The 26202-nt window shown below is 35.9% G+C and overlaps 1 protein-coding gene across 5 annotated transcripts in view; it reads left to right on the forward strand.

The window, feature by feature from the left end:
* The window catches only part of KMT2E (lysine methyltransferase 2E (inactive)), a 90863-nt gene that overhangs the window by 18853 nt on the left and 45808 nt on the right, over nucleotides 1-26202 (forward strand). For 2 of the 5 annotated variants that reach the window (XM_072759918.1, XM_072759916.1), the window contains exons 2-3: nucleotides 4233-4305; nucleotides 7593-7777. In XM_072759918.1, the coding sequence (XP_072616019.1) occupies nucleotides 7707-7777 (71 nt within the window). In that variant the 5' untranslated portion in view covers nucleotides 4233-4305; nucleotides 7593-7706. Of the gene's footprint in view, nucleotides 1-39; nucleotides 1973-4232; nucleotides 4306-7592; nucleotides 7778-26202 lie in introns of those variants that run through there. The other 3 variants (XM_026006073.2, XM_072759919.1, XM_072759917.1) reach the window with 2 other exon arrangements.

Here is a 26202-nt window from a genome sequence, read left to right on the forward strand (position 1 = left end):
ATTAAAAAGTAATAGCATGGTGCATTAAAAAACTGATAATATTGGGGCACCTGAGTGGGTCAGTCGGTTAAGCATCTGCCTTTGGCTCAGGTCATTCATGGTCATGGGATCGATCCTACATCGGACTCCCTGCTCAGTGGGGAGTCTGCTTCTGCCTCTCCCCTGCTTGTGTGCATGATCTCTCGCTCTCTCTCAAATAAATAAAATCTTAAAAAAAAAAACCTGATGGTATTGAAATTAATTATTTTAACTTTTAGACGCTTTGGGATGGGAAAGGAGGAATGTACAAGTACTTTAGCTGGTTGCTGAACTGGTGTTTAGAAGTTTTCCCAAAACCCTGGTAGAAAAAATGGTACCTCATTATATAATGCCAGACAAATAGTTTACTATATACTGTTTATACATGTATTTTTTTTTAATTAATGGATTTCATCTTTTAGAACAAGTTTAGGTTCACTTCAGAACTGAGAGGAAAGTGTAGATTTCCCACCTGCCTCCTCCCCACACAAGCACAGCCTTCTTCATCATCAGTGTTCCTCATTATTATGGTACATATGTTACATTCGATGAACCAGCATTGAAACATCATTATAAACCAAAGTGCTTATAGTTTACATTATGGCTCACTCTTTGTCTTCAAAGGTTTCTTTATCTTTATTTAAAAAAAAAAAAAAAAACATTTTATTTGTTTATTCATGAGAGACACGGGGGAGGGGGGGCAGAGACACAGGCAGAGGGAGAAGCAGGCTCCATGCAGGGAGCCCGATGCGGGACTCGATCCTGGGACTCCAGGATCATGCTCTGGGCTGAAGGCAGGCACTAAACCGCTGAGCCACCCAGGGATCCCGGTTTCTTTATCTTTAAAAGTTATTCTTCTTGATACTTTAATACCTTTTTTTAAAAAGTTTATTTATTTTGTTAGTAATCTCTATACCCAGCATGGGGCTCAAATCCACGATCCTGAGATCGAGTGTCACACATTCTTCTGACTGAGCCAGCCAGGCGCCCTGGTCAGAAATTCTTAATAGTTTACATGACTTTTACAAGTGTAATAATTGAGAATTATTCTCTAGTACTTATCTTTTTTAATTTTTTAATTTTTATTTTTTTAGATTTTATATATTTACTCATGAGAGAGACAGAGAGGCAGAGACATAGGCAGAGGGAGAAGTAGGCTCCCTGTGGGAGCCCAGTGTGGGGCTCAATTCCAGGACCCCAGAATCTTGACCTGAGCCAAAGGCAGACTCTTAACTGCTGAGCCATCCAGGTGCCCTCTAGTACTCATTTTTTTTTTTTTTAAGATTTTATTTATTTATTCATGAGAGAGACAGACAGGCAGAGACATAGGAATTGAGAGGAGAAGCAGGCTCCATGCAGAGAGCCCGATGCTGGACTCGATCCCATCCCTGGACTCTGGTCTGGGGTCACGCCCTGAACCAAAGGCAGACGACAACCGCTGAGCTACCCAGGCATCTCTCTAATGCTCATCTTTTAAGGACTTTTACTAAATATTTAATTCCCAGAAATTTTATCTGATCAGCATAGCTAACACTGAGTGCCACACACAGTTTTTGAAACAATTCGGAAATATGTTCTGTGATTATTCCTCTTGACAGATAAGGAGCTAGGGCTTAAAGTAACCATTATTAAGTGGCAGGCTGTGAAAGCTGAGGCATTGCTACTTTGATATTGAGTTTAGTAGTAATGATTGAAATTGTACTATGATACAGTGAAACTGAAACTGTTAAGAACCGGAAAATACACTTTTTGAATATTGAATTTTATTCTTTTTAAAGATTTTTATTATTTATTTACTTATGAGTGAGAGACAGAGACATCGGCAGAGGGAGAAGTAGGCTATGCCGGAGCCTGATGTGGGACTCGATTCCAGGACCACAGGATCACAACCTGAGCCAAAGGCAGATTCTCAACTACTGAACCACCCAGATATCCTGAACGTTGAATTTTATATGTAGGTTTTCATTTTTCAAGTAGGTCCACCAACATTAACCCTGACTATAAACAATGATTTTCCTAAATAGAGATTTTATTTGCTATAAAAATATTGTAGGTTGGTGAAATTCTTTGTTTCTAGAAACAGAGTAGTTATTAAAGGGAGACTCAAGTTAAAATTTAACTGGTTAGATAGGTGGTCTTTGCTTAAGTAGTTTTGTATGAGAATTTGAGTTATACTTCTGCAGACTAGTAATCTCAAATTTGGAATATGGTTCCTTTCACTTCAGGTGTTTGTTTAATCTCTCTTCTTTTTGAGAGAGGCAATTGTTAATTTTTTTCCTCCTTTCTGTAAATTCTAGGTCATTTATTTTACCAATCATGTAGCAAATTTTAATTTCAGGCAAACTAATATGTAGGTTCTGGAATCAGACTGCTAGGGTCTTGATTCTGCTATTTATTAGCTATGGAACTTGAAACAAGTTTAATCTTTACATTGTCTATAAAATGGGGATAATAAATGTACTTAAACCATAAATTCATTGTGAGGATTAAGTATTTTAAGCACTCAGTATTTGTTACTGCTGTTTTAACCTGTGGGGAGATTTGAGTATCAGGTAAGTGCTTTTAGAGCACTATCTGATACTAATATTAACCTAGTTGGAGAAATAATTCATTCTGTTGTCAAAGTTATTTTATGTTGCTTTTTGCAATTTGATATTTATTCTGTTTTTTTCAAGAATAATCTGTTAATATACTTTTGATTATAAGGTTTAAACTGTTAAGATCGTCAAGCTAACCTACCTCCATTTATTGTGGAAGCCCAGAGTAGTGAAATGTCTTGTCCAAAGTTTCATAGGTAATAACTTGGTAATAGATCTTGATCAGCCTGTATTTTTTTTTTAATTGTATCTTACTCAACTGCTACAGAGTAAAGAAATCTTAAATTTATAGGGCAGTTTAATTTCTCTTAGGTATGTGATCCCTCACAATTTCTTTCAAGTTTCTTTATTTCATTTCCATTAGTAGTTTAGCCAAAAATTCACCAGCTTATCAGTGATACATATCCAAAACATAAACATTGATTTAATTTTAGTATTAAGAGCTCTGTATAAGGTACTTATAAAGGGCAGAAAGATAATAAATGACTCTTCAAAGAGATTATATTAGATTGAGAACTTTTTTTTTGTAATTTTAGAAAAAAATTTCCTCATACTTCCTTCTGCTTTTTGGGTGTACAATATTTATCTTTTCAGGAGTAGTTTTTGTTTTCTGGACAAGGTCTTTTTTTTTTTAAATTTTTTATTTATTTATGATAGTCACATAAAGAGAGAGAGAGCGGCAGAGACACAGGCAGAGGGAGAAGCAGGCTCCATGCACCGGGAGGAGCCCGATGTGGGATTCGATCCCGGGTCTCCAGGATCGCGCCCTGGGCCAAAGGCAGGCGCCAAACCACTGCGCCACCCAGGGATCCCTCTGGACAAGGTCTTAAAAGCAGCCTCAGCCTTCCAGTTTTTCTGTTAGACTGTTTGGTAATTGCTTTTCCTAGCTTTTTATTTTTATTTTAAGATTTAATGTATTTATTCATGGGAGACACAGAGAGAGAGGCAGAGACATCGGCAGAGGGAGAAGCAGGTTCCCCAAAGGGAGCACGATGCGGATTTGATTCTGGAACTCTGGGATCACAGCCTCAGCCAAGGGCAGACGCTCAACCACTAAGCCACCCAGGCATCCTGCTTTTCCTATTTTCCTAGCCTTTTTTTTTTTTAAAGAAAACTTTCTTTTGAAGATTTTATTTATTTATTCACGAGAGACATAGAGAGAGAGAGAGAGGCAGAGAACACAGGCAGAGGGAGAAGCAGGCTCCATGCAGGGAGCCCAACGTGGGATTCGATCCTGGGTCTCCAGGATCAAGCCCTGGACTGAAGGCGGCGCTAAACCGCTGAGCCAACTGGGCTGCCCTTTCTCCTAGCTTTTATCTTATTTTTCCTACTTTAGGATTTTGTTTTTGTTTTGGTATTTTTGCCTTTGCTTTGCTAAATCTGTTTTTAATACTGTATTTTCCCAGTTTCTTTTCTGTTTGATTTGATATTTAGCTTTAATTGTTGTCTTTACTGTGATTACATTCATTTGTATAAAGAGGTGAATAATTTTTATTTTTAAGAATTAGCTGCTCTCTTTATGTGAGTCCCTTTAGTTTTAGGTGCCATGTTAGAACGACCTATAATTTTATGACATTTAAAAACAGCTCAATACTCCTATGTTCACTTGGTTTCTAGGTCTATTCTGGATAGCAGGTTTTGTGAAGACATTTATTCTTTCTTGGACCTCAGATTTACCAGACATCTCATGGTATTTCCTTTTATATTATTTCTTTAATGGCTGCCATTTATTCTCAATGTATTTTGTATATATTTACCTGCCATTTGGATAACCAGTTTCTTGAATCACATATAAGATGTGAAAGCTTTGTGGTAATAGTTTGGATTGTGTTGAATTATTTTTCCTCTAATTCTGCCTGTATTACAAGCTCATACCTTTTCTGCTTATTACTACGTTGGCTTTCCCTTTTTTTTTTTTTTTAGAGGCACAATGATTTGACCCTAATGAATTTATGGTTTTAGTAAGTATTAACTACATTTTTGAACAGTATGAGTTTTCTGGCTATAGAGTTTTTGGTTTTAATGAATAAGGTGAAATATTTGCCATTTTATAGTCTGAATAGATAGGACCTCTTGCCTTCTGACCTTTTTTTTTTTTTTTTTTAAATTTATTTATTCATGAGAGACACAGACTGAGAGAGAGAGAGGCAGAGACATAGGCAGAGGGAGAAGCAGCCTCCTCGCAGGGAACCTGATGTGAGACTCAATCCTGGATCCTGGGTTCACGACCTGAGCCGAAGGCAGGCGCCCAACTGCTGAGCCACCCAGGCATCCCTCTTCTGACCTTTTTTGAATAAATTACTGAGATCTTCCATGTTGAATCAAATTCAGTCTGTGGTTCTGTATCATATGCGATGATGTGTATCTATCCTGGGGATGAGCTTCTGTGTTTTTTAGAGCGATGCATTTGTGGAGAAGGTGTCATGTAGTTGCTGTTACAGCACTTAATTGTAGAGGTTGACAACTCATTTGGCTAATGAGGCTAGGGCTGCAGTTTCATCTTAGATGCTCAGATTCATTCACTAATCCCTTATAGAGTGCCTGTTATGCTGCAGGCACTGTGCAGGGTTTGAGAGACAGGCAGTAATCACACAGACACCTGACATTGTCTGAAATAGGCTGATGGCAAGCTCTTCACTGCTATTTTAAAAGTTTAAATGTGGTGTTTATTGAGGATTGTATATTTATATAAAAAGGCAGCACACTGTTAAATACATACTCAAGCAGACTCTTTTAGGTTGGAAATACTCAGTTACCTAAAAGAATACATAATGATTTAATTTCTGCTTTCTAGTTTCTGCCTCTGGTTAAAACAAAACAAAGAAAAAATATGCACTACTAAATGTTTAACAACATACACCTAAGATAGAAGACAACTTATGAGTCTAATGTAAAGGCAAACTGAGCTGAAGAAAACTTCTTTTTTTTTTTTTTTGGAGAAAACTTCCACCAATTAGATTCTCCCAACAAAGAAGATAATTTTTTTTTTAAGTTGTAACTGTTACCTGTTGTTAGGTCCATGTCTTCAGCATTTTAAAGAAATACACAATAATGTACATTTGAAAAGAACAAACTTAGTTTTGTATTGCTTGCATGTTGTCAATTAGCAATTTTATAGCTTTATGTGGGTTAATAAAGATGGCTTTTATGAAGTAATTCTAATATCAGGGGTGCAGGAAAGAACGTAGGGTAGCTTTTCCTTTTGGGAAAAGCTTTAATTATTTTTAGATGATCTTAATTTGATGGAACTGTAAAAACATATAACTGTAATTATTTTCCAAAACTATTATAGAAGATTAATTTTATTTTATTTTTAAAGATTATTTATTTATTTATTCATGAGAGACACAGAGAGAAAGGCAGAGACACAGGCAGAGGGAGAAGCAAGCTCCATGCAAGGAGCCCGACATGGGACTCTATCCCGGGTCTCCAGGATCACACCCCGGGCTGAAGGCGGTGCTAAACCGCTGAGCCACCCGGGCTGCCCAGAAGATTAATTTTAAATGAAGAGGGCTTTTCTTATGTGACTGCTATATACTGATTGCTAAATATGTGTGATGCTGTGTACAAAAATGCTTTACATTTATTATTTCAGTTTCTTCACAGAAAACTTGATAAATTCCCACTTTTTAAATAAGGAACCTGAGGCTTAGGTTAAATAACTTGCCTAGTTCACACATCTGGCGAAGAATAGAAAAAGGTGCCAGTGCTTATGTTTTTAATTTTTAGGTGCAAAAGCCTGTTGCCATATATTTTTATTATAATATCGTATAATTTAGTAGGTCTCCATCAGTTATACATGATTTAAAAGTAGAGGCTAGTTTTCTTGAAGAATTCAAACCACTTTTACCACTTTATTTCTCTATTTTGGTATGTGCTCTGATCAGGTATGAGCTCACAATCTGCAATATGTGAAATAGGAATTAACCTGAATTAGGTATTCTCAAGGTTATTTGTAAAAATTAAAGATAAATACAAGAATGGCTATTTGAAGAAACCCTGCTCTTCAGTATTTCAGGTATAACATGGCGGTAACAATTTTGACTGTTGCTCTTTTCTTGTTTATAGGATTATCTCCCTGTTTTGTTCCTAAGTTATACCATATTATTACTGAAAAGATTTTGAGTAGATAGTTGACAAAGAGTATCATGTGCAAGTGTTATACAGTGAATTAGAAGCATTGATATTGAAGCTTGAATATATTTTGTTACTTGGTAAATTTGTTTAAAAAACAGTTCAAGTGTATTAGTTTAGCTAATTAGTTAATACAAACTGAAGAAATTGAGAACTCCCTCAGTAGACATGTATTTTTATATAATATGGAAAATGACAACCACTTTAAAACAGATTTTATTATAAATAAAATAGCCTTCCATATATATATGTGTGTGTGTGTGTGTGTGTGTGTGTGTGTATAATCAGTAGAGTGGAATTGGTTCAAATCGTGGTTTTAATTTTTGAACTAAGCTGCCGTGGTTAATTCTGTAACCTTTCTTGCTTTTGTGATCCTCAATGATAAAAGATTCCTATCAGAGTTGTAAGGATAATAGAGCATCCATATAAAAGCTAATATGATGCTCAGTCCATAGTAAGTACTCAATATTTGTTAGTTTTGATCACTTTCTGGAAGATTTATTTTGGATACTAGTGCTGTACGAAATTCCATTTAATCTTTCAGAATGAGTAATATTCGTTGGTTCTTCACTAAGTAATATACCTTAGTTAATCTTTCTTTTGGTATTTTAAATTCATTCCCAAAGGGAGATTTTGATTCAGAAACTTTTAGAATCAGAATCCCATAACTTAATTCAAGAAAAAATTAAATGAAGTAGAGATTCCCTGAGCAAATTTCATTTTATATTGATACTTTAAGGAAGAATGCTTCATTCATATGTTTTACTTACTGTTGTTATAGTGTGACTGTGTTAGGAATATGAAGATAATTTTTAACTTTTTGTTCCCTTTTCTTTTAAACAGGGTTTGTGGATGCACTTAGATGTTTGCAATGAGCACTGTGGCTGGCATGCCCCAGTGTTTTGGATACCAATGCATAGGACTCCATAGTAATCGAATTTACCAGAGGCGAACGTCATGAGCATAGTGATCCCTTTGGGGGTTGATACAGCAGAAACATCATACTTGGAAATGGCTGCAGGCTCAGAGTAAGTATTTAAATTAAAAGTATTTTGGTTAGGAAAGGCAAAATATTTTATACAGTTATTGTAACACAACCAAGAACTGCTTGGTTCTTGGTTGTGTTATAGTTTTTCTCATTTTAGATTCTTATTGAAACAAAGTATCAGAAGGTTAAAGGCAAAACTTCTCTTAACTGAGTTATTTTTTAAAACACCTCTTGAGCCAAAATGCCTTATCTTTTTCTAATTCTTTTGTCTTTACCATCTGCTAATTGTCAACCTTAAGAATCATGGGGGTGCCTGGGTGGCTCAGTTGGTTTGACATCCAACTCTTGATCTCAGTTCGGGTCTCGATTTTGGGAGTGTAGGTTTGGGCCCTGTGTTGGGCTCCTCCATGCTGGGTGTGAGCCTACAAAAAAAAAAAAAAAAAAAATTCAAGATAACAGATTACTGGGGTTTTTTTTTGAATCGTAAAATTTGTCATGTTTATATTAGAAAAGTAATTTGTTTTACATTTGAATATTTACAAATATTGTTTAAGATCGATTTAAACATGAAATTTGTTTTTTTTTTAAGTTGAGTTGAAAAAAATTCAAGCCATTTTAAATAAGAGAAAGATACTATTTTCTGCTGGCTGATTATTTTGATAACTTGTGCTTTTATGAGAGCCATTTCTGATGGATTCAATGAAAGGTTCTTTCTTTGCCCCTAGATTATTTGGTTTAGGCAGTTATACAGATAGATTTCACTATATTTTGTTTTTGAATGACCAACCACCTTAACATTAGGTTATTGGCTATGAAGATTGATTGATTGTTCTTGGGAATTGCAAGGGATTCCAGCAGGAGTATTGTAAGCTGTAGGATGGAAAGATGTATATGTTTATTCTCTGATTCAATAAATAGATATATTGTGTCTAATGGGACTTTAATTGATCAGAAAGCTGATCTTTTTAGAATATAAGTTTGAAAAAGGAAATTTATTTATTTTAAGGCCTTAAACTGAAATATGGAGAGGATAGAAATGCTATTTATTCTTCTTTTGCTGGCATTTTAACTGATTAGAAGTGTTTCACCCCTTCTGTGTGTACCATTGGGAAAAACCTAGAGATGCTCTTTAATAATTCAGTAATATATTATAGTTTATTTAACTATGATTATTGTAATAGTTTTTATTTTTTAAATTTTTTTTGTAATACAGTTTTTAAAAGCCATTGCTTTTTGCATGCTGTATATGGTTTTTTTTGTTTTTGTTTTTTTTTTGGTAGAATGATAGATTTCTAACAAGGCACTCTATATAACAGGTGCTTGCCACTTATTCTGCCCAAATAGGGATACCATCAGGAGGAAAGATCTTGGAAGTAGTGCTTGGGAGACAAAGTGTTATGAGTCTCAAGTACTGGTTTTTCTTAGTGTAAAGCATCTGGGAGATACAAATCCATGTCTCATAATAGTTATAGGCATGTATTGGTAAAGATTCTCTGCTTCCTAAATATAATCACCTTTTGCAGTTCTTTTTAAATAAAAAAGTAGTGGTTTTTTTTTTTTTTTTTAGATTCTATTTATTCATGAGAGACAGGGAGAGAGAAAAGCAGAGACACAGGCAGAGGGAGAAGCAGGCTCCATGCAGGGAGCCCGATGTGGGACTCTATCCCGGGTCTCTAGAATCCCACCCTGGGCTGAAGGTGGCACTAAACCACTGAGCCACCCAGGCTGCCCCCAGAATTAGTGTTTTAAGCAATTAGTACAAGATGCAATTTCTTTCTTTCTTTCTTTTTTAAATATTTTATTTATTTATTCATGAGAGACACAGAGAGAGAGAGGCAGAGACACAGGCAGAGGGAGAAGCAGGCTCCATGCAGGGAGTCTGACGTAGGACTCCATCCAAGGTCTCCAGGATCACCAGGATCACGCCCTGGGCTGGAGGCGGCACTAAACTGCTGAGCCACCCGGGCTGCCCCAAGATGCAATTTCTGAAATTTATATATTGAATAGGAGTTTGTCTAGTATGTGGTTTGAGATACATCTGTGCTTTGTTGGCATGTCTAGTATTTGTACTCAAAAGCAATTCACAGAATGGAAGACATTATTATACAGTTAAAAGAGAATGAATAATACAGTGAAAGAGGACAATGTCAGGGATAGCTAGCTTTTTTTTCTGTTTTGATTAAATATATTTTGTTAGAGTACTTGTAAGTATGATTTATATTATGGGTTCAAATCTTTTTTGGGTACAAATATGGCCATTTTTATTTTGGGAAAATGATCAGTTCATGGGTAATTAAAGAATGACTATCTTTCTGTTTTAGGAAATTTTTTTTTTCTATTCCACATACAGGTATATGTCACGTGGGCATAGCTTCCCCCACTCAGTGGCACAGAAAGTGTAGCTCGTGCCAATATTTATTGTAGGACAACCATCAGAATTCTTGTGGTTTAATTTTCGAACTTTTGAATTCCCTTTTTTAATATAAATTCTGGAAGCTTAAAAAGATCCTTAAGTAATTTTTTTTTTTGCTTCCCACAGAAACAAAGTTTTTAGAGTTGTTTTTATAGGAAATTTTGATGTGACTATTACAGTGCTTTTTATTTCAAATACATAATCAAAAGTTGTGTAAAATGTAGGATGCTGGGAGAAGGATGTATGGGACTTCCCTCCCTATTTCTTTATTTCCTGTGAAGCTACATAATTATTTCAAACTGAAATGTTTTTAAGAGAATTACATTTTATTGTATTCATGTGGCTATATAATGTTAATTATACGTTAGTTTTTTAAAGAAAGATTGTATAGCTAAAATACAATCTATCACTAATTAAACTATTTTAAAATTTAGGAGATACTCAGTAATTGTTTATTGAGTGTGTTAGTGTACTGGACCAAATTTATACTAATTTCTGAGGCTATAAAAGAGAATTTATTGGATTACTTGTTCATCTAGTCTATCTGTAGCATTTTATAGACAGGAAACTGAAGTTGAATGTCTAGTTCAGGATCTGTGAAGAATGGGTTTGCTAAACTCTAGTCCATTATTTCCATACTTGGTAACATTTGCTGTTGAATTATTGTGTCTCTAAAATAAAACTCATTATTCTCATCAAGTCCAGCTTCTTTATTACATATTTGTGTTCTTCTCATCACTAAGTTTTGAAAACCTTGGGCTTTTCCTTTCCTTCAAGGTTAGGGATCTTGTATTTTACTTCTTTCTATTCCCTTCAGAAGTTGGCTCTCTAAATGTTTGAACTGAAAAGAATAATTTTAAAATATGAATAACTGACTAGTGAAGATTGATAGACTATTGTTCAAGTGTATCTGTTTTAATAAGAATAAAATTGTTTCATTAGCTTAAGTATTTTTTTAAAGGAGTTATAAACATTCCACAAATTTAACTGAAGATATTATATTTAAAAATCACTTTTTACTATACATAGCATTGATAAAAACCAATTTCTACTTGGTGAATAGAATTGGAGTTGAAGCCAAATGCTACAGGGAAGACTCTTAAGACACCCTAAAAATTGTTGACTACTTAGATCTTTGCAGTAAGTTTTTACCTGCATTATGTTTGTCCTTAGATTTGAAAACTACCCATTACAATGTGCAGGTTAACATATGATTAATTTTCTCACTAGTGCCTGATGTGATCCTGAGTACAATAAAAAAAATGGAATGGTAATAATTTATTTAAAGGGAAAAATGAGCTAAGTGTAAATATAGTTTTTAAAAACTTGATTCGCAAACTGACCATAACTGGAATAATCAGGAGACTGCTTTTCTTACCTAGAAATTGCATCCGTAAATTTTTTTTATTAACTACATGTCTATAAATATAGGCTAATACTAGAAGAAGATTTTTTGCTTTCAACATAATTTCATAGGATAAAACTATTAATCCAAAAGAGAGCACATTTTGGATCACTTACAAGCATCAACTGTGTGGAGAGTGTTTTACTAGAGGCTCAGGTTACAAAGGTAAAGTATAAATTTTTACCCCTACTTTTAAGGGGTATAATCAGTTAGGAAGTCAGAACTCTAGATCAGAGCTGTCCAGTAAGAAAAAGTACACAGTCATGTGTACTTGTAAATTTTCTAGTGTCCATATTAAAAAGGTTTGAAAAAAGGTGAAATTAATTTAGTTATGTATTTTATTTAACTGAGTATATCCAGAGTATTATCATTTTAATATGTAATTAATATAAAAATATGAATGAGGTATTTTATGTCTTTTTCTCCACACTAAAAATATTTGAAATCTGATACGTATTTTATATTTTTAGAACCTCTTAATTCAAACTAATCACATTTGAAGCGCTCAGTATATGTCCAGTGGTGACTGTATTCAATAAAGAAGCTCTAGACTACATAACAAAGTGATGGGGCCTCAGAGAAGAAGAATATAGTGAAGCCTAGGCTATAAAGTAGTTATGAAAGTTGCAAAAGTGAAATCTAAGAATCTTTCTGAATAAGAAAGAGAAAGATACAGTTATGAGGTAGATATTACTATTCTTAATTTATAGGCAAGGAAACTGAAGTCACAGAGCAGAAAAGTGGCAGAGGCTGAACTTAATAATGTGTTCATTTTAGGCCTTTTCTGTACTATATATAACTCCTTTACTAATGTTACAAAGAATGATTTATATAGCATAATTCTTTTGACGTGGTTCATGTATATAGTAGCTTCAGTTCTATCGGTAGTAAATTTAATACAATAAATGACTGCATATAACAAAGGTTTTCTCAGATCTTTGCTCCAGGATAACGGATGTAAAAGAAAACCTAGACTCTATTATCATTAGACAGGAAGGTTGAGCCAGAATAGCTCTTTATTAGAATTGTATGTTTTTTTATCCTAATAGAATTTACCTCTTCTATTTCTTTTTTACCTCTTCTACCTCTGACATTCCTACAATTTGAATTCCTAAATTGGTTAAATAAATAAGCAAAAAGTTTGGAAACCCTTTTGGAGCTGGAAAGTGGGAAGATGTATAAATGGGGAATGTTAAATTTAATCTTTCCTAGCCTTTTTGAAAAAGAAAAGCCAAACTACTTTTCTGTATTAGAGACTGGGAATAAGATTGCTAGTATTGTATATTCCTTTTAATAATTACTATTATTACATTGGTACTGTTAGAAATCACTATAATGAGCTTTTATAGAATTATGAGTACTTTTGGTTGAGGTGGACAAATTACTAAAAGTGATGTAAGTTAGAGGTGAATTATTTTGGAGGAGGGCTCCTCATACGATACCTGGCAACATAATAAATGTTCATTTGTTGCCTGGTAATACTAAAAAGAGAGAACTATTTTCAGTTTTGTTCTGCCACTAACATACTAGTGAGCCCTTAAATATAACACCGAATCATTATAGACTTTGGTTATCTTAATTTGAAAAAGAAAGGTTGGATTTGGGATATTGTGACTCATTTGACTTAAAATTTCTGAGATTCAGTACATTTTTACCTGTATTTTGCTCTAGTATTTGATATTAGGTTATTTCAGTGTCACTAGAGCCACCTGCTGACAGAGTTCATTACTTGTTGAAGTATTGGGGTGCTTTTAGTCTGAATTTGTATAATTGAAGATGCTAAAATGTTTTGTGTATACTGAAATGTTTTCAGTCGCATTTTACTTGTTTATTTTTACTGATGCTTAACTTTTTCGCTTATGATTTCTTTACATGTAATACATTACCAATAAACTAATAGTTTCTGTTGCTCTTAAAGTGTTTGATTTCCTTATCCTAATTTGGAAGTGCTTTCACTTAAATGTGGTTTTGTTTTAATATTTAAAAGCCTATTTTATAGTACTGTGCTAGCATTGTTTAGAACTGTTCTTAAAATGATGTTGAGTTTCTCATTTGTTTCATACTTAATCATAAACAATTTTTTCTTTTAATTTTTTTTCACTTGTGATACTGAATACAAAGCTCAATACCTCCGCATAACTGTCTGTAATATAGTGTATTATAATATCTCCTAATCATTCCAGCAAAAAGGCAAGTATTATTTCTGTTTTGCAAAAGAAATACAGCTAAAGGAAATTAAGCTTCCCTTAAGGCCACATAATCAATAAAAAGTAGAATTAGGTTTCAACCCAGGGTTGCATGGCCACTTGATTTAATTAATGGATGAGTTAAATGAAATGTAAAATTCCACATGAAATAAACTGAGGACAGTTGTCATGCCGAACCTGCTCTCCATTTTATTTTTTATTTTATTTTATTTTTTATGTATATTTTTTTAATCAGACTTCGATTTGCCAACATAAAGTATAATACCCAGTGCTCATCCCATCAAGTGCCTCCCTCAGTGCCTGTCACCCAGTCACCCCATCCCTCCACCCATCTCCCCTTCCATTACCCCTTGTTCATTTCCCAGAGTTAGGAGTCTCTCATGTGCTCTCACCCTCTCTGATATTTCCCACTCCTCTTCTCTCCTTTCCCTTATAATCCCTTTTTCACTATTTATTATATTCCCCGTATGAGTGAAACCGTATAACGATTGTCCTCCTCTGATTGACTTACTTCACTCAGCATAATACCCTCCAGTTCCATCCACGTCAAAGCAAATTGCGGGTATTCATCGTTTCTAATGGCTGAGTAATATTCCATTGTGTGTGTGTGTGTGTGTGTGTGTGTGTGTGTGTGTATACACACCACTTAATTTATTTTAATATATTTGTTTTAATTATTTTATTTTTTAAAGATTTTATTTATTTATAAGAGACAGAGAGAGAGGTAGAGGGAGAAGCAGGCCCCATGCAGGGAGCCCGATGTGGGACTTGATCCCGGAACCCTGGGATCACGCCCCTAGCCAAAGGCAAACGCCCAACTACTGAGCCATGCAGGCGTCCCCCTGCTCTCCATTTTTAAAAGTTTCTTGATATGTTATTGTAATGTGTATAACTTTCATATGCTGTCTTTAAAAAATAATAGATTATAATAAGGATAAAAGAAAATTGACAAGCTTTGATCACAAATCTGAAGGAGCATATTGAGAACTCAGGGAGATTTTTTTATACCTATTGCTATAGCAATTAGGGATTCACTCTATCCATGTGCCATTATTGATACCCAAGTGTACATTAGTGAATATTTTAGCATTAAAAGGAAAATTAGAGGTTTTAATTAAAACACTTATACGAAGAACTCATTAAAATCAAACTGTGTAAAAAAAAAAAAATCAAACTGTAGAGGTGCCTGGGTAGCTCAGTTGATAAAGTGTCTACCTTTGGCTCATGTCATGATCTCAGAGTCCTGGGATCGAGTCCCATATCGGGCTTGTTGCAGGGAGCCTGCTTCTCCCTCTGTCTATGTCTCTGCCCCTCCGTCTCTCTCTCTCTCTCTCTCTGCCTTTCATGAATAAATAAAATATTAAAAAAAATAATTTAAAAAAATCAAACTATATCTTAAAGGATTATACAGAGAAGAAATTAAATTTTTGTTGAGGAAAAAGGAAATCATAAAAGTCCCCGGTTTCTGAGGGTCACAGCTTATTTATTCAGTCGTTTATTTGAGAGAGAGCGTGATGGGGGGATGGGGGGGGCGGGGAGCAGGGTGCGGGAGCAGAGGGAAGGGGAGAAGCAGACTTCTGCTGAGCAGGAAGCCGGATGTGGAGCTCAGTGTGGAACTCCATCCCAAGACCCTGAGATCATGACCTGATCTAAAGGCAGATGCTTAACTGACTGAGCCACCCAACCCTATTAAGGGCTTATAATATACCAGCCACTGTTTCAGGTGCTAGGGACACAACTTCACATCTAAAATCTATTTATATTCAAATTAACTTTTCTTGTAAAATAGAAAAATGTCATTGTTGGTAGAGTCTTTTTCTTCCACCTCCACTTTTTTTCTGGAGAGATCTGCCTGGATCTCATCCCTCATCTTTTTTTTTTTTTTTTTTTTTTAAGATTTGACTTATTTATTTGACAGGGAGACAGAGCACAAGAAGGATAAGCAGCAGAGGGAGAGGGAGATGCATGCTCCTCACTGAGCAGGGAGCCTAATGTGCAGGGCTCCATCCCAGGACCCCAGGATCATGACCTGAGCTGTAGCAGATGCTTAACTGGCTGAGCCACCCAGGCGCCCCCTTCCTTATCTTTTTGAGGATGTTTATACTTCACTCTCACCTACAGCTATCCAATATTTCCTGCATCTTCAATTTTTTTTCTAATAAGATCATTACCATCTTCTATAACGATCTTAAAATTGCTACCCTTTTTTCTTATTCCATTTTTCTGTTCCTTTTTATAGCAAACTCCTTGAAAGAGTTTACATTCAGCATCAGGCTACACATCACCATGATAAATACCCATGTTGTCAAACTAATTGGTAGTCTTCTATAATTTATATAGCTTTATCAGCATTTGATATAAATAACCAGTTCCTCCTACTAGAAAGATTGAACTCTCTTGGCTTTCTGGATACCACACTTAACTGGCCACTTTTTCTCATTTATTGCTTTTCTTCCCTCAAATCTGTTTCCCTTCTGCTCTACGCTCATCTTTTTCTTTAAATAACTCCATCTACCCAGTTGCTTAAGCCAAAACCCTAAGGTAAGTTCTTCTGGGTTATTCCTTTTCCCTTACCATGTCTGATTGATTGGTTAATCCTGTGTCTTCCTACAAAATGCACTTAGAATCATTATGCTTCTCTCCATTTCTCCTGTTGTCCTAGTTTAAGCCATTTTCATCTCTTGCTTAGACACTACAGTAATCTCCATGTTTCTCTTTTGCTTTCTGCAATTCATTCTGTCTATAGAAGGCAATATGATTCTTCTGAAGCATAAATCAAATCTTAAATTTTTCCCACTTGAAAACCTTCCACTGATTTTTTGTTGACTTAAAATCTAACTTCTTTTGGCACTGTGGGCCCCACTTTTCTAACCTCTATTCAATATTCTCCTTTCAGCCTACTGTTATTCCCATATTGATATTATTTCCCTTGTTCTTTTGAACATTTTGAACTTATTTCTGCTTGGGACCTTTGTACTTCCTGTTCCATCTTGCCTGGAACATTCTTTTTTTGCCCTTAGCATAGTCTTAGTTGAGCTCAAATACAACTTTTCCATGAAGTCTTTCCTCTGAAAAACTTCTCTGAAGCAGTCTTGTTTTCTTTTCTTATTTTTTCCTGTTTACTAAAATACAAGCTTCATTGTATACAAAGATGTGTTTTATTATATCACTGGATGTGCAGCACATACCACAGGGCCTGGTATGTAGTAAGTATTGAGTCATGAATCATAGTGGTCTCTTGGGATCCCTGAAGCTTATTATATAGGAATAATGATTGTTGAATGTTCATATCTTAGCTAATTTTATTTCAGTTGTTTAGGTGAGACAGAACTAAAACTAAAAAATTTATAGTCTCTCCATTGTAGGAAAACGTAAGGAGGTTTAGAATTGAACAAATTGTGTCTTCTGTATAAAAAATCTTATACAATTGGTGTGATTTCAGTAAGTTGAATGCTGTAGTTCTTTAAAGTAGCTGTTTTGGTTAGTACCTACTTCAGGAAGCTGGGAAATAATAAAAGGCTTTAGGAACCTAGCAACATTAAAACAGAACTAGAGAGAGACTAAAATTTACTATATACATTACCTGAGTGATTGTACTGACTGTGATAGAATACATTAGGACAGAAAAAAAAAAAAATACCTTAGGACAGAATGTAGAAGTAGGAGGGATATAAAATTCTCCAGTATTAGAGTTTTAATAAGTGATGGTTTTTTTTGGTAAGTGATAGTATTTTGACTAGGACATTTTAAATCACGTTTTCTTTAACTGATGAAGGATTAACTGATGGAATTTCCCAGACTAGTTAGATGTAGGAGTTTAAAATATAATTTTATTTTCTTAACTCTCTGTTTAAAGATTCCTGTTTGGAAGCTTGGTAGTAATGTGCTATAGATAAAAAATGGGCACTTGAAACTGATTTAATCTTTGTGTGGCTAAACAGCCAAATAAAAGATTCTGTTATAAATAAAACAGCTGGGGTGCTGGGGTGGCTCAGTAATATAGTGTCTGTCTTTGGCTCCAGTCATGGTCCTGAGATCAAGCCCAGTCAGGCTCCCTGCTCAGCAGGGAGTCTGCTCTCTTTCTCTCTCCCCTCTCCTTTTTTTTTTTTTTTTTTTAATTTTCATTTTATTTATGATAGTCACAGAGAGAGAGAGAGAGAGAGAGGCAGAGACACAGGCAGAGGGAGAAGCAGGCTCCATGCACCGGGAGCCTGACGTGGGATTCGATCCCGGGTCTCCAGGATCGCGCCCTGGGCCAAAGGCAGGCGCTAAACCGCTGCGCCACCCAGGGATCCCTCTCTCTCCCCTCTCCTTTGTCCCCCACCCCCAACTTATGTGTTCACGTGTGCGAGTGTGCTCTCTCTCTCAAATAAACCTTTAAAATAAATATCAAATTAAAGGGTTCTCTCAGAATGCAGAACATTCTGTTAAGGGGAAAGGTAGACGCAAAGAAGTTTGGCACGTCATGTAATAATTAGAAATTAAGTGGAAGAAAAGAGAATTTAAAGCATATTTGGTAAATAACACCAAGTTTGATAAGGTTTTATTTTTTATTTTATTTTTTTGGTAAGGTTTTAAAAACATAAGGCTGCTTGAGAGTTAATTGGAACTTCCTATTGTTAGTGTAATTGACAGATTAAGAGATTACTAAGAATTGTCTTTTAGTCATAAAATATTTGAAAGTCTTTTATTCCCACATCATCATTGAAAGTAACTAAATATTGGGGCAGCCCAGGTGGCTCAGCGGTTTAGGGCTGCCTTCGGCCCAGGGTGTGGTCCTGGAGACTCAGGATCGAGTCCCATGTCAGGCTCCCTGCATGGAATGGAGCCTGCTTCTCCCTCTGTCTGTGTCTGTGCCTCTCTCTGTCTGTCTGTCTGTCTCTCATGAATAAATAAATTAAACCTTAAAAAAAAAAAGTAACTAAATATCACATGAATCTAACAGTGGTTAATGTGCTCAGTGTTCTGTACGTAGTAGAAAATTAATGTAGGTAAATCAGTGAGGTGAGTTGGTCCCATACTTGAGAATTGAAGGAACTCAATTGCAGACATTATTAGTTGTAAAGAGCAAGTTGCACATTTTATTATCCCTTTCTTAAGTAAAAAAAAGTTACTAATTTGGACCATGGGCACCATTTGCTCATGAAGAATACTTTTAAACTATACAGGATACTAAGTGTTTTTTTCAGGGAAGCAAAGAAAGCAAAGGTAATTTATAAGTGGGGTGAGGGAGGAGTCTTAGAGAGGTAGCACTTTTTACATGCTCTGATCAGAATCAGGACTCTTCCTGAACCTACTGAATCTGAGAGAATTATTTATAGTTCAGATTACTCAACCTTACATTTGAAGTCCTCAGCTTTATCTTGAAATGCTGCTACTCCGATCACATAGCTATCTTCTTGCTGGAGAAACCATTAATGGCTCTGTACAGTTTTTCAGAATAAAGGTCATGTTCTGTTCCTTAGCTAGATACCCAGGGTATTTTTTGAACTGGTACTTGGCTGACTTTATCTGCTTTCATCTCTGGCCTCTTCGGCATACCTTTAACCCTCTCTGCTCTGAATTTTAGCAGTTCTTTTCTTTGAGAGAGAACACATGTGTGTACTCTCTCCCTCAAATAAATAAATAGTCTTTTAAAAATCCAGTATTCAGGGATCCCTGGGTGGCGCAGCGGTTTAGCGCCTGCCTTTGGCCCAGGGTGCGGTCCTGGAGACCCGGGATTGAGTCCCACATCGGGCTCCCGGTGCATGGAGCCTGCTTCTCCCTCTGCCTGTGTCTCTGCCTCTCTCTCTCTCTCTGTGCAACTATCATAAAAAAAAAAAAAAAATTGTAAAAAAAAAATCCAGTATTCATCTCAAGTGTACAATATAATGATGCAGCAGTTTTATACATTACTCAGTGCTCATCACAATAAGTGTATTTGGGGTTTTTTTCCATTTGCTTTTATTGAAATTTGATTTGCTAACGACATATAGTATAACACCTAGTGCTCATCCCATCAAGTGCCCTTCTCAGTGCCTCTCACCCAGTTACCCCAAACTCCCGCCCACCTCCCCTACAATAAGTGTATCTCCTTTATCTATTTCACCCATCCACCTCCCTGCTAGCAACCACAAGTTTGTTCTTTGTATTTGAGTTTTTTTTCCTTTGTGCATTTGTTTCTTAAATTTCATGAGTGAAATCATATGGTATTTGTCTTTCTCTGACTTATTTCACTTTTTCATACCCTCTATGTCCATCAGTGTTACAAATGGCAAGGTCTCATTCTTTTTTATGACTGAGTAACATTTCTATGTGTGTATGTGTATATACAGCTTCTTCATTAATCTGCTGACAGACACTTGGGTTGGCTCCATGTGTTGGCTGTTTTAAATAATGCAGTAAACATAGGGGTGTATACATCTTTTTGAACTAGTGTTTTCATTTTCTTTGGGTATCTAGTTGTGGGATCACTGGATCATATGGTAATTCTGTTTTTTAATTTTTTGAGAATCCACCATACTATTATCCATAGTGGCTGCCCCAGTTTACATGCCCACCAACAGTGCATGAGTGTTCTTTTTTCTCTACATCCTTGCTAATGCTTGTTATTTCTTGTTTTTTTTGATTCTAGCCATTCTGACAGGTGTAAGGTGATACCTCGTTGTTGTTTTTTAAAGATTTTATTTGTTCATGAGAGACAGAAGCAAAGACACACAAAGAGAAGTAGGCTCCATGCAAGGAGCCTGATGTGGGACTTGATCCTGGGACTTGGGGATCATACCATGAGCCAAATGCAGATGCTCAACCACTGAGCCACCCAGGCATCCCCTTGTTGTTTTGATTTGCATTTCCCTCATGATTAGTGATGTTGAGCATCTTTCCATGTGTCTGTTGGCCATCTGTGTGTCTGAAAAAATGTCTGTACAGGTCCTCCACCCATTTTTAATTTGGTTATTTGGGTTTTTGGTATTGAGGTACATGGGCAATTCTTTTTAATTTGTGCTTCCTAAACTTCAGTGAACATGAGGTGCTTATTGTAGATTTCTGAGCCTGATCTTTAAAAAATTTCATTCCTTCAGTTAAGTAGAACTGTAAAAAAATTATAACCTGCATCACAGGTGATGTGATGTCATGATTGTGTTAGTCATGCTTAGAAAAACATGCTTAAACATGTCTTGGTACTTGTATCTCTGCATGTGTACTTTGTGTGGAATACCTTCTTCATCTCTTCCACCTCTTTCTTGGGCTTGTTAACTTTTCATTCTTTAAAATTTGGTAAATATGATTACTATTATGAAGAGCCCCTATACATACCTCTGATGATACTACTGTAATCATTGTTATACTTGTCTTCCCATACATAAATTTCTTAAGGACCGCTTCTTTCACTTCTTTATTTCTTAATTTCCAGCATCTCAGTGTCTTTTTTTTTTCTTTTTTTTTTTTCTCTCGTGTCTTCTGCTTACAATGTGGGCTTAAATGTTTATTGAGTGAATTAAAACTATGTAAGTTCCTTAAAGACAGGGACTATGTTTTATCTTTCATAGTCCTTGGCAAGCACCAGCCCCCAATATTTGTTTAATCTTTACTAGTCAAACTGAGGCCTATGGATGGAATGCCCAGAGGCTCTGTGAACCCTATGAAGTTTTATTTTTTATTTTTTGCTGTTTTAATTTTGAGCTAGAAAAAAGCATTTTTATTTATTTATTTATTTATTTGTTTGTTTATTTATTTATTTATTTGTTTGTTTATTTATTTATTTATTTATTTATTTATTTATTTATTTATTTATTTATTTATGATAGTCACATAGAGAGAGAGGCAGAGACACAGGCAGAGGGAGAAGCAGGCTCCATGCACTGGGAGCCCGATGTGGGATTCGATCCCGAGTCTCCAGGATTGCGCCCTGGGCCAAAGGCAAGCGCCAAACTGCTGCGCCACCCAGGGATCCCTAGAAAAAACATTTAAATCTGTTTAGAGTGATCTTGGTTGACCTCCACTTTATACTGAATACCATCATGAGATTTCAGCTCAAGTGCTTATTTGTGATTGATGATCTTGGTGTACAGATCACCTGAAGACTTAGTCTAACATGTTTCTCTAAATACAAATCTACAAAGAAAAATCTCCCTCCCTCCATTGCAGGATTTTGTATGTTACTTAATTTTGACAAATAGCTAACTAAACAAACATCATTCTAACTGACCTCTTCATATTCCTTGAAAACTCCCCATGCCATTTTTCCTCTTTTTGCATATATTTGGGATATTGTCTTTCTCTATCATTACTGGTTTTTAAAAAAAATTTTTTTTCAGTAGAAGATATATTCTTGGTATAAATTCCAATGTTTGAAGTCCTGTCTTTCAGAAGTATTCTCACTTTATAATGAAACCTCATGATGTTATTCCTTATCCTCCCTGTTACTCAGGATAGATACGGTCTTCTCTTGAATCCCCTTCATTCTAGAACCTTGAACTTTGAACTTTTGCAGATTCCCCAAGGAGATCTTACTAGGTTCAACTAAACATTGAGACTAGTAAGACTATCATAGGCCACGGTTGGCACTAGTCTACATGGTATACAAGACAGGAGTCACAGTTTATCAGAGGTTAGCATCAGTTGTTCGTTGTCTGTATGAGACCATGTAGGAGTTAGCCATCCAGAAACTATTTTCTTTGGCTTCTGAGGTGACTGGTCAGGTACGAAGAGACAAGGTCCACATTGAGTGGTATGAGTCTCCTGATTTAGAGCCCTTATACGCCTCAGAGCCAGTATTTCTTGTAACAATCATAGGCAGAGTTTCCAGGTTCCCTTCAAGGAGGAGCATGCCAGTTAGAAGAGTCACTGTATCTTTGGGAAGTTCAAATCTGTGACATCCTCCTCAAATCTTTATAGTTTTCTCCATCTAGACACAACTTACTAACCAATCAGGGCCATTTTAATTTGCTGAGTAATATAGCAAATTACCTTATCAGGTTTTAGGGTAACAGAGAGGGGTAGAAAGTTAACTAAATAGCAAAATCTCGGGGATCCCTGGGTGGCTCAGTATTTTAGCCCCTTCCTTCAGCTCAGAGCGTGATCCTGGAGTCCCGGGATCAAGTCCCACGTCAGGCTTCCCTGCATGGGGCCTGCTTCTCCCTCTGCCTGTGTCTCTGCCTCTGTGTGTGTGTGTTTCATGAATAAATAAATAAAATCTTTAAAAAAAAAAAAGCAAAATCTCACACAGGAGGAATGAGTTTTGTTAAGTATCTGCCCATACTTTTCTTATGACATTATCCTGTTTGTGTCTTGCATAGTAGGTTTTATGTACCTGTCTCTTTTTGCTAACCCTGCCGTTCCTTCCAGGATCAGAAACTGAGTGATAGGAGTATGTTTTATATATCTGTTTATTCTGTCTAGGATCTAACAAGTTACCTTAACCACATAGTGAACACCATCATAGAAATTTTGTTGAATTAGAGTTTGTATGCTCCTTTGACCATAAGGTAAATCCACTAAAAAGAACTTAGAAAAAATGTTATGACTACGATTTGTCATAGTTGGAAACAAAGTGTAGATTTAAACTTTCTGGATGAAGGGCTATAAACAGTTGTGTCCTCCAGCATTACTAGGGTTGCTCTTATTTTAATGTCTATATGACTTCTTTGGAATAGGGACTACAGAATGATGTCTCCAGATTGATTCTTTGATGTACTGAAAGCATATGTTGGTGATAAAATACAAATTTGAGAATACAGTGAGTCAGCAGAAAATGGCTAATGTTTCTCTATAGGCAAGGATAGAAATATTAAAATAAGGTGATTTTTTTTTTACTTTAGTATAATAAGCTATATCAAAAGAATCTTGAAAGTGATCATCATGAGATCATCATCGCTTTCTACAGAGTGTATTATACTCATGACTGGAGTACCCAACCTATTACATCTTATTGAAGAAATAAATGGATCTGAAGAAAGATAAATGATCACCAGGGCTTAAGGGGCTATGTTAAAAAGATGGTTAATAAGGAGTTCCTGGCTGGTTTGGTTGGTAGAACATGAGACTCATCATTACTCAGGGTCATGAGTTCGAGCCCCACTTTGGGTGTAGAGATTAACTTAAAAATTTTTTTCTTTTTTCTTTTTTAAATTTGTTTCTTGAAAGTTAATAAGTTAATAGGTGGCTCAGTGGTTGAGCACCTGCCTTTGGCTCAGGTTGTGATCCTGGGGCCCTGGGATTGAGTCCAGCATCAAGCTCCCTTCAGGGAACCTGCTTCTCCCTCTGCCTGTGTCTCTGCCTCTCTGTGTGTGTCTCTCTCATGAATAAATAAAATCTTTAAAAAAACCAAAAACTTTCCAACCAGAAACCTTAAAGTTGTTACTTTAAAAACCGTTTAGAGGCACTTGGGTGACTCAGGTAAGTGTCTGACTCTTGATCTCAGCTTAGGTTTTGATCTGTTCAAGCCCTGTGTTGGGTTCACACTGGGAGTGGAGCCTACTTAAAACAGAAGTGATTTAGGGGTACCTGGATGGCTCAGTTGGTTAAGCATCTGCCTTCTGCCCAGGTCATGATCTTGGGGTCCTGGGATCAAGTGCTGCATCCAGCTTCCTGCTCAGCGGGAAGTCCACTTCTCCCTCTGCTTCTCCCTATGCTTGTACGCATTCATTCTCTTTCTCTCTCTCTCTCTGTCTCTCTCTCTCTCTCTCTCTGTCAAATAAATAAATAAAATCTTGGGGAAAAGAAAAGAACAGAAATAATTTAAACATTTAAGGGGCACCTGGCTGGCTCAGTCAGTGGAGCATGCAACTCTTGATCTCAGAGTTGTGAGTTTGAGCCCCTCCGTGGGGTGTAGAGATTACTTAAAAATAAATCTTTAAAAAAAAAACCATGATTATCTAAAATCTTAAATGTGCAGAGGTGCCTGGGTGTCTCAGTCATTTAAGTGTCTGACTTTGGCTGGGGTCATGATCTCAGGGTCCTGGGATAAAGCCCTGTATCAGGTTCTGTGTTCTGCAGGATGTTTGTGTGGCATTTTCTCTCTCTCAAATAAATAAACATCTAGATATACAGTAATATTGAGAAAAATCATTTAGAACATTTGAAAAATGCTGCCAATGATGGCGATTTCCCTGCTTACTTAGCTTTTGTGTCAAAATTATGAATGATTTAAGCAGTAACTGGAATTAGAACATTAATGCCATTCTGTTGTCATATTATTTTCTATTTCTTATTTTGTTGGTAGTATGTAGCTCCTTGCCTCCTGGAGCTTGTGTTATTAAAAAAGATAAGGAAAAAAAAAAGACAAGGAAAGTTAAGTATAGAAAAATGATGTACGTGGGATGCCTCAGTAGCTCAGCGGTTTAGTGTCTGCCTTTGGCCCAGAGCGTGATCCTGGAGTCCCGGGATTGAGTCCCGCATTGGGCTCCCTGCATGGAGCCTGTTTCTCCCTCTGCCTGTGTCTCTGCCTCTCTCTCTCTTTCTCTCTCTCTCTCTCTCTCTCTCTCATAAATAAAATCTTTAAAAATAAAATAATTGAAAAGCAATTTTAGACTGAATACTTAGTTATACTTTAGAGACATTTCTGAAAAAATAAGTAGTGTTGTACATCTGTATAATGCATTATAGTTGAGAAAATGCATTTTCAAAAAAAATGGATTTTCATATTCTTTCATTTGAGTATCATCCATATTGCTGGAGAGAAGGTGAAAGGGGTATATTTATCCCCACATTACAGATAATAAGTTCAAATTTAGAAAGGTGACTACTCAGCTGTACACCCATTGAATGGCCATCCATAGACACTTATGTCCTAATTTCATGCATTTCTAAAAGTTTTAATTAATTAAAGTAATCTCTACATCCCACATGGGGCTTGAACTTACAACCCTGTGAGATCAAGAGCCGAAAGTTCTGACTGAGTCAGCCAGGCATCCCCATGGTTTTGTTTTGTTTTTTTAAGAGAGAAGACTTGTTAATTTTTATGGAGTTTGGAAGAAAAAAATAAATATATGGGATAAGACTGATAGCATACAAAAATACTACATGAAAAGTAATAAATTAACAATACAATAAATAAGTGCTATAGGAATCCATAGGATTTATAAACATTTTGATGAGTTGAAGCATTTAGGAAAGTACTCCTTGAGTATATGAAGTAAAGTTATGAGAAATGTGTTGAAATCAAGAAGTAAGGGTTGAGGCTTAGAAATAGAAATGCCTAGGATATTTTCCTGAGTTGGGTGGAAAGGAAATAGTATACCATTTTTACAGGTACCTATTGAATAAAAGATATGAAACGTAAGATAAATGCAAAGATTTGCCAGTCTTATCTTACAGTTTTATTTAATATTTAAAGCAAATCCCCACATCATTTTACCTATGTTTTCTTCACTGTACATCACTTAAAGATAAGGATTTTTTTAAAACCACAATACTGTTATTTCATATGACAGAATTAACTTTCTTAATATACCCAGTTC

This window comes from Vulpes vulpes, chromosome 5 (assembly GCF_048418805.1).
Source record: "Vulpes vulpes isolate BD-2025 chromosome 5, VulVul3, whole genome shotgun sequence".
In the NCBI taxonomy this organism is placed as follows: domain Eukaryota; kingdom Metazoa; phylum Chordata; class Mammalia; order Carnivora; family Canidae; genus Vulpes; species Vulpes vulpes.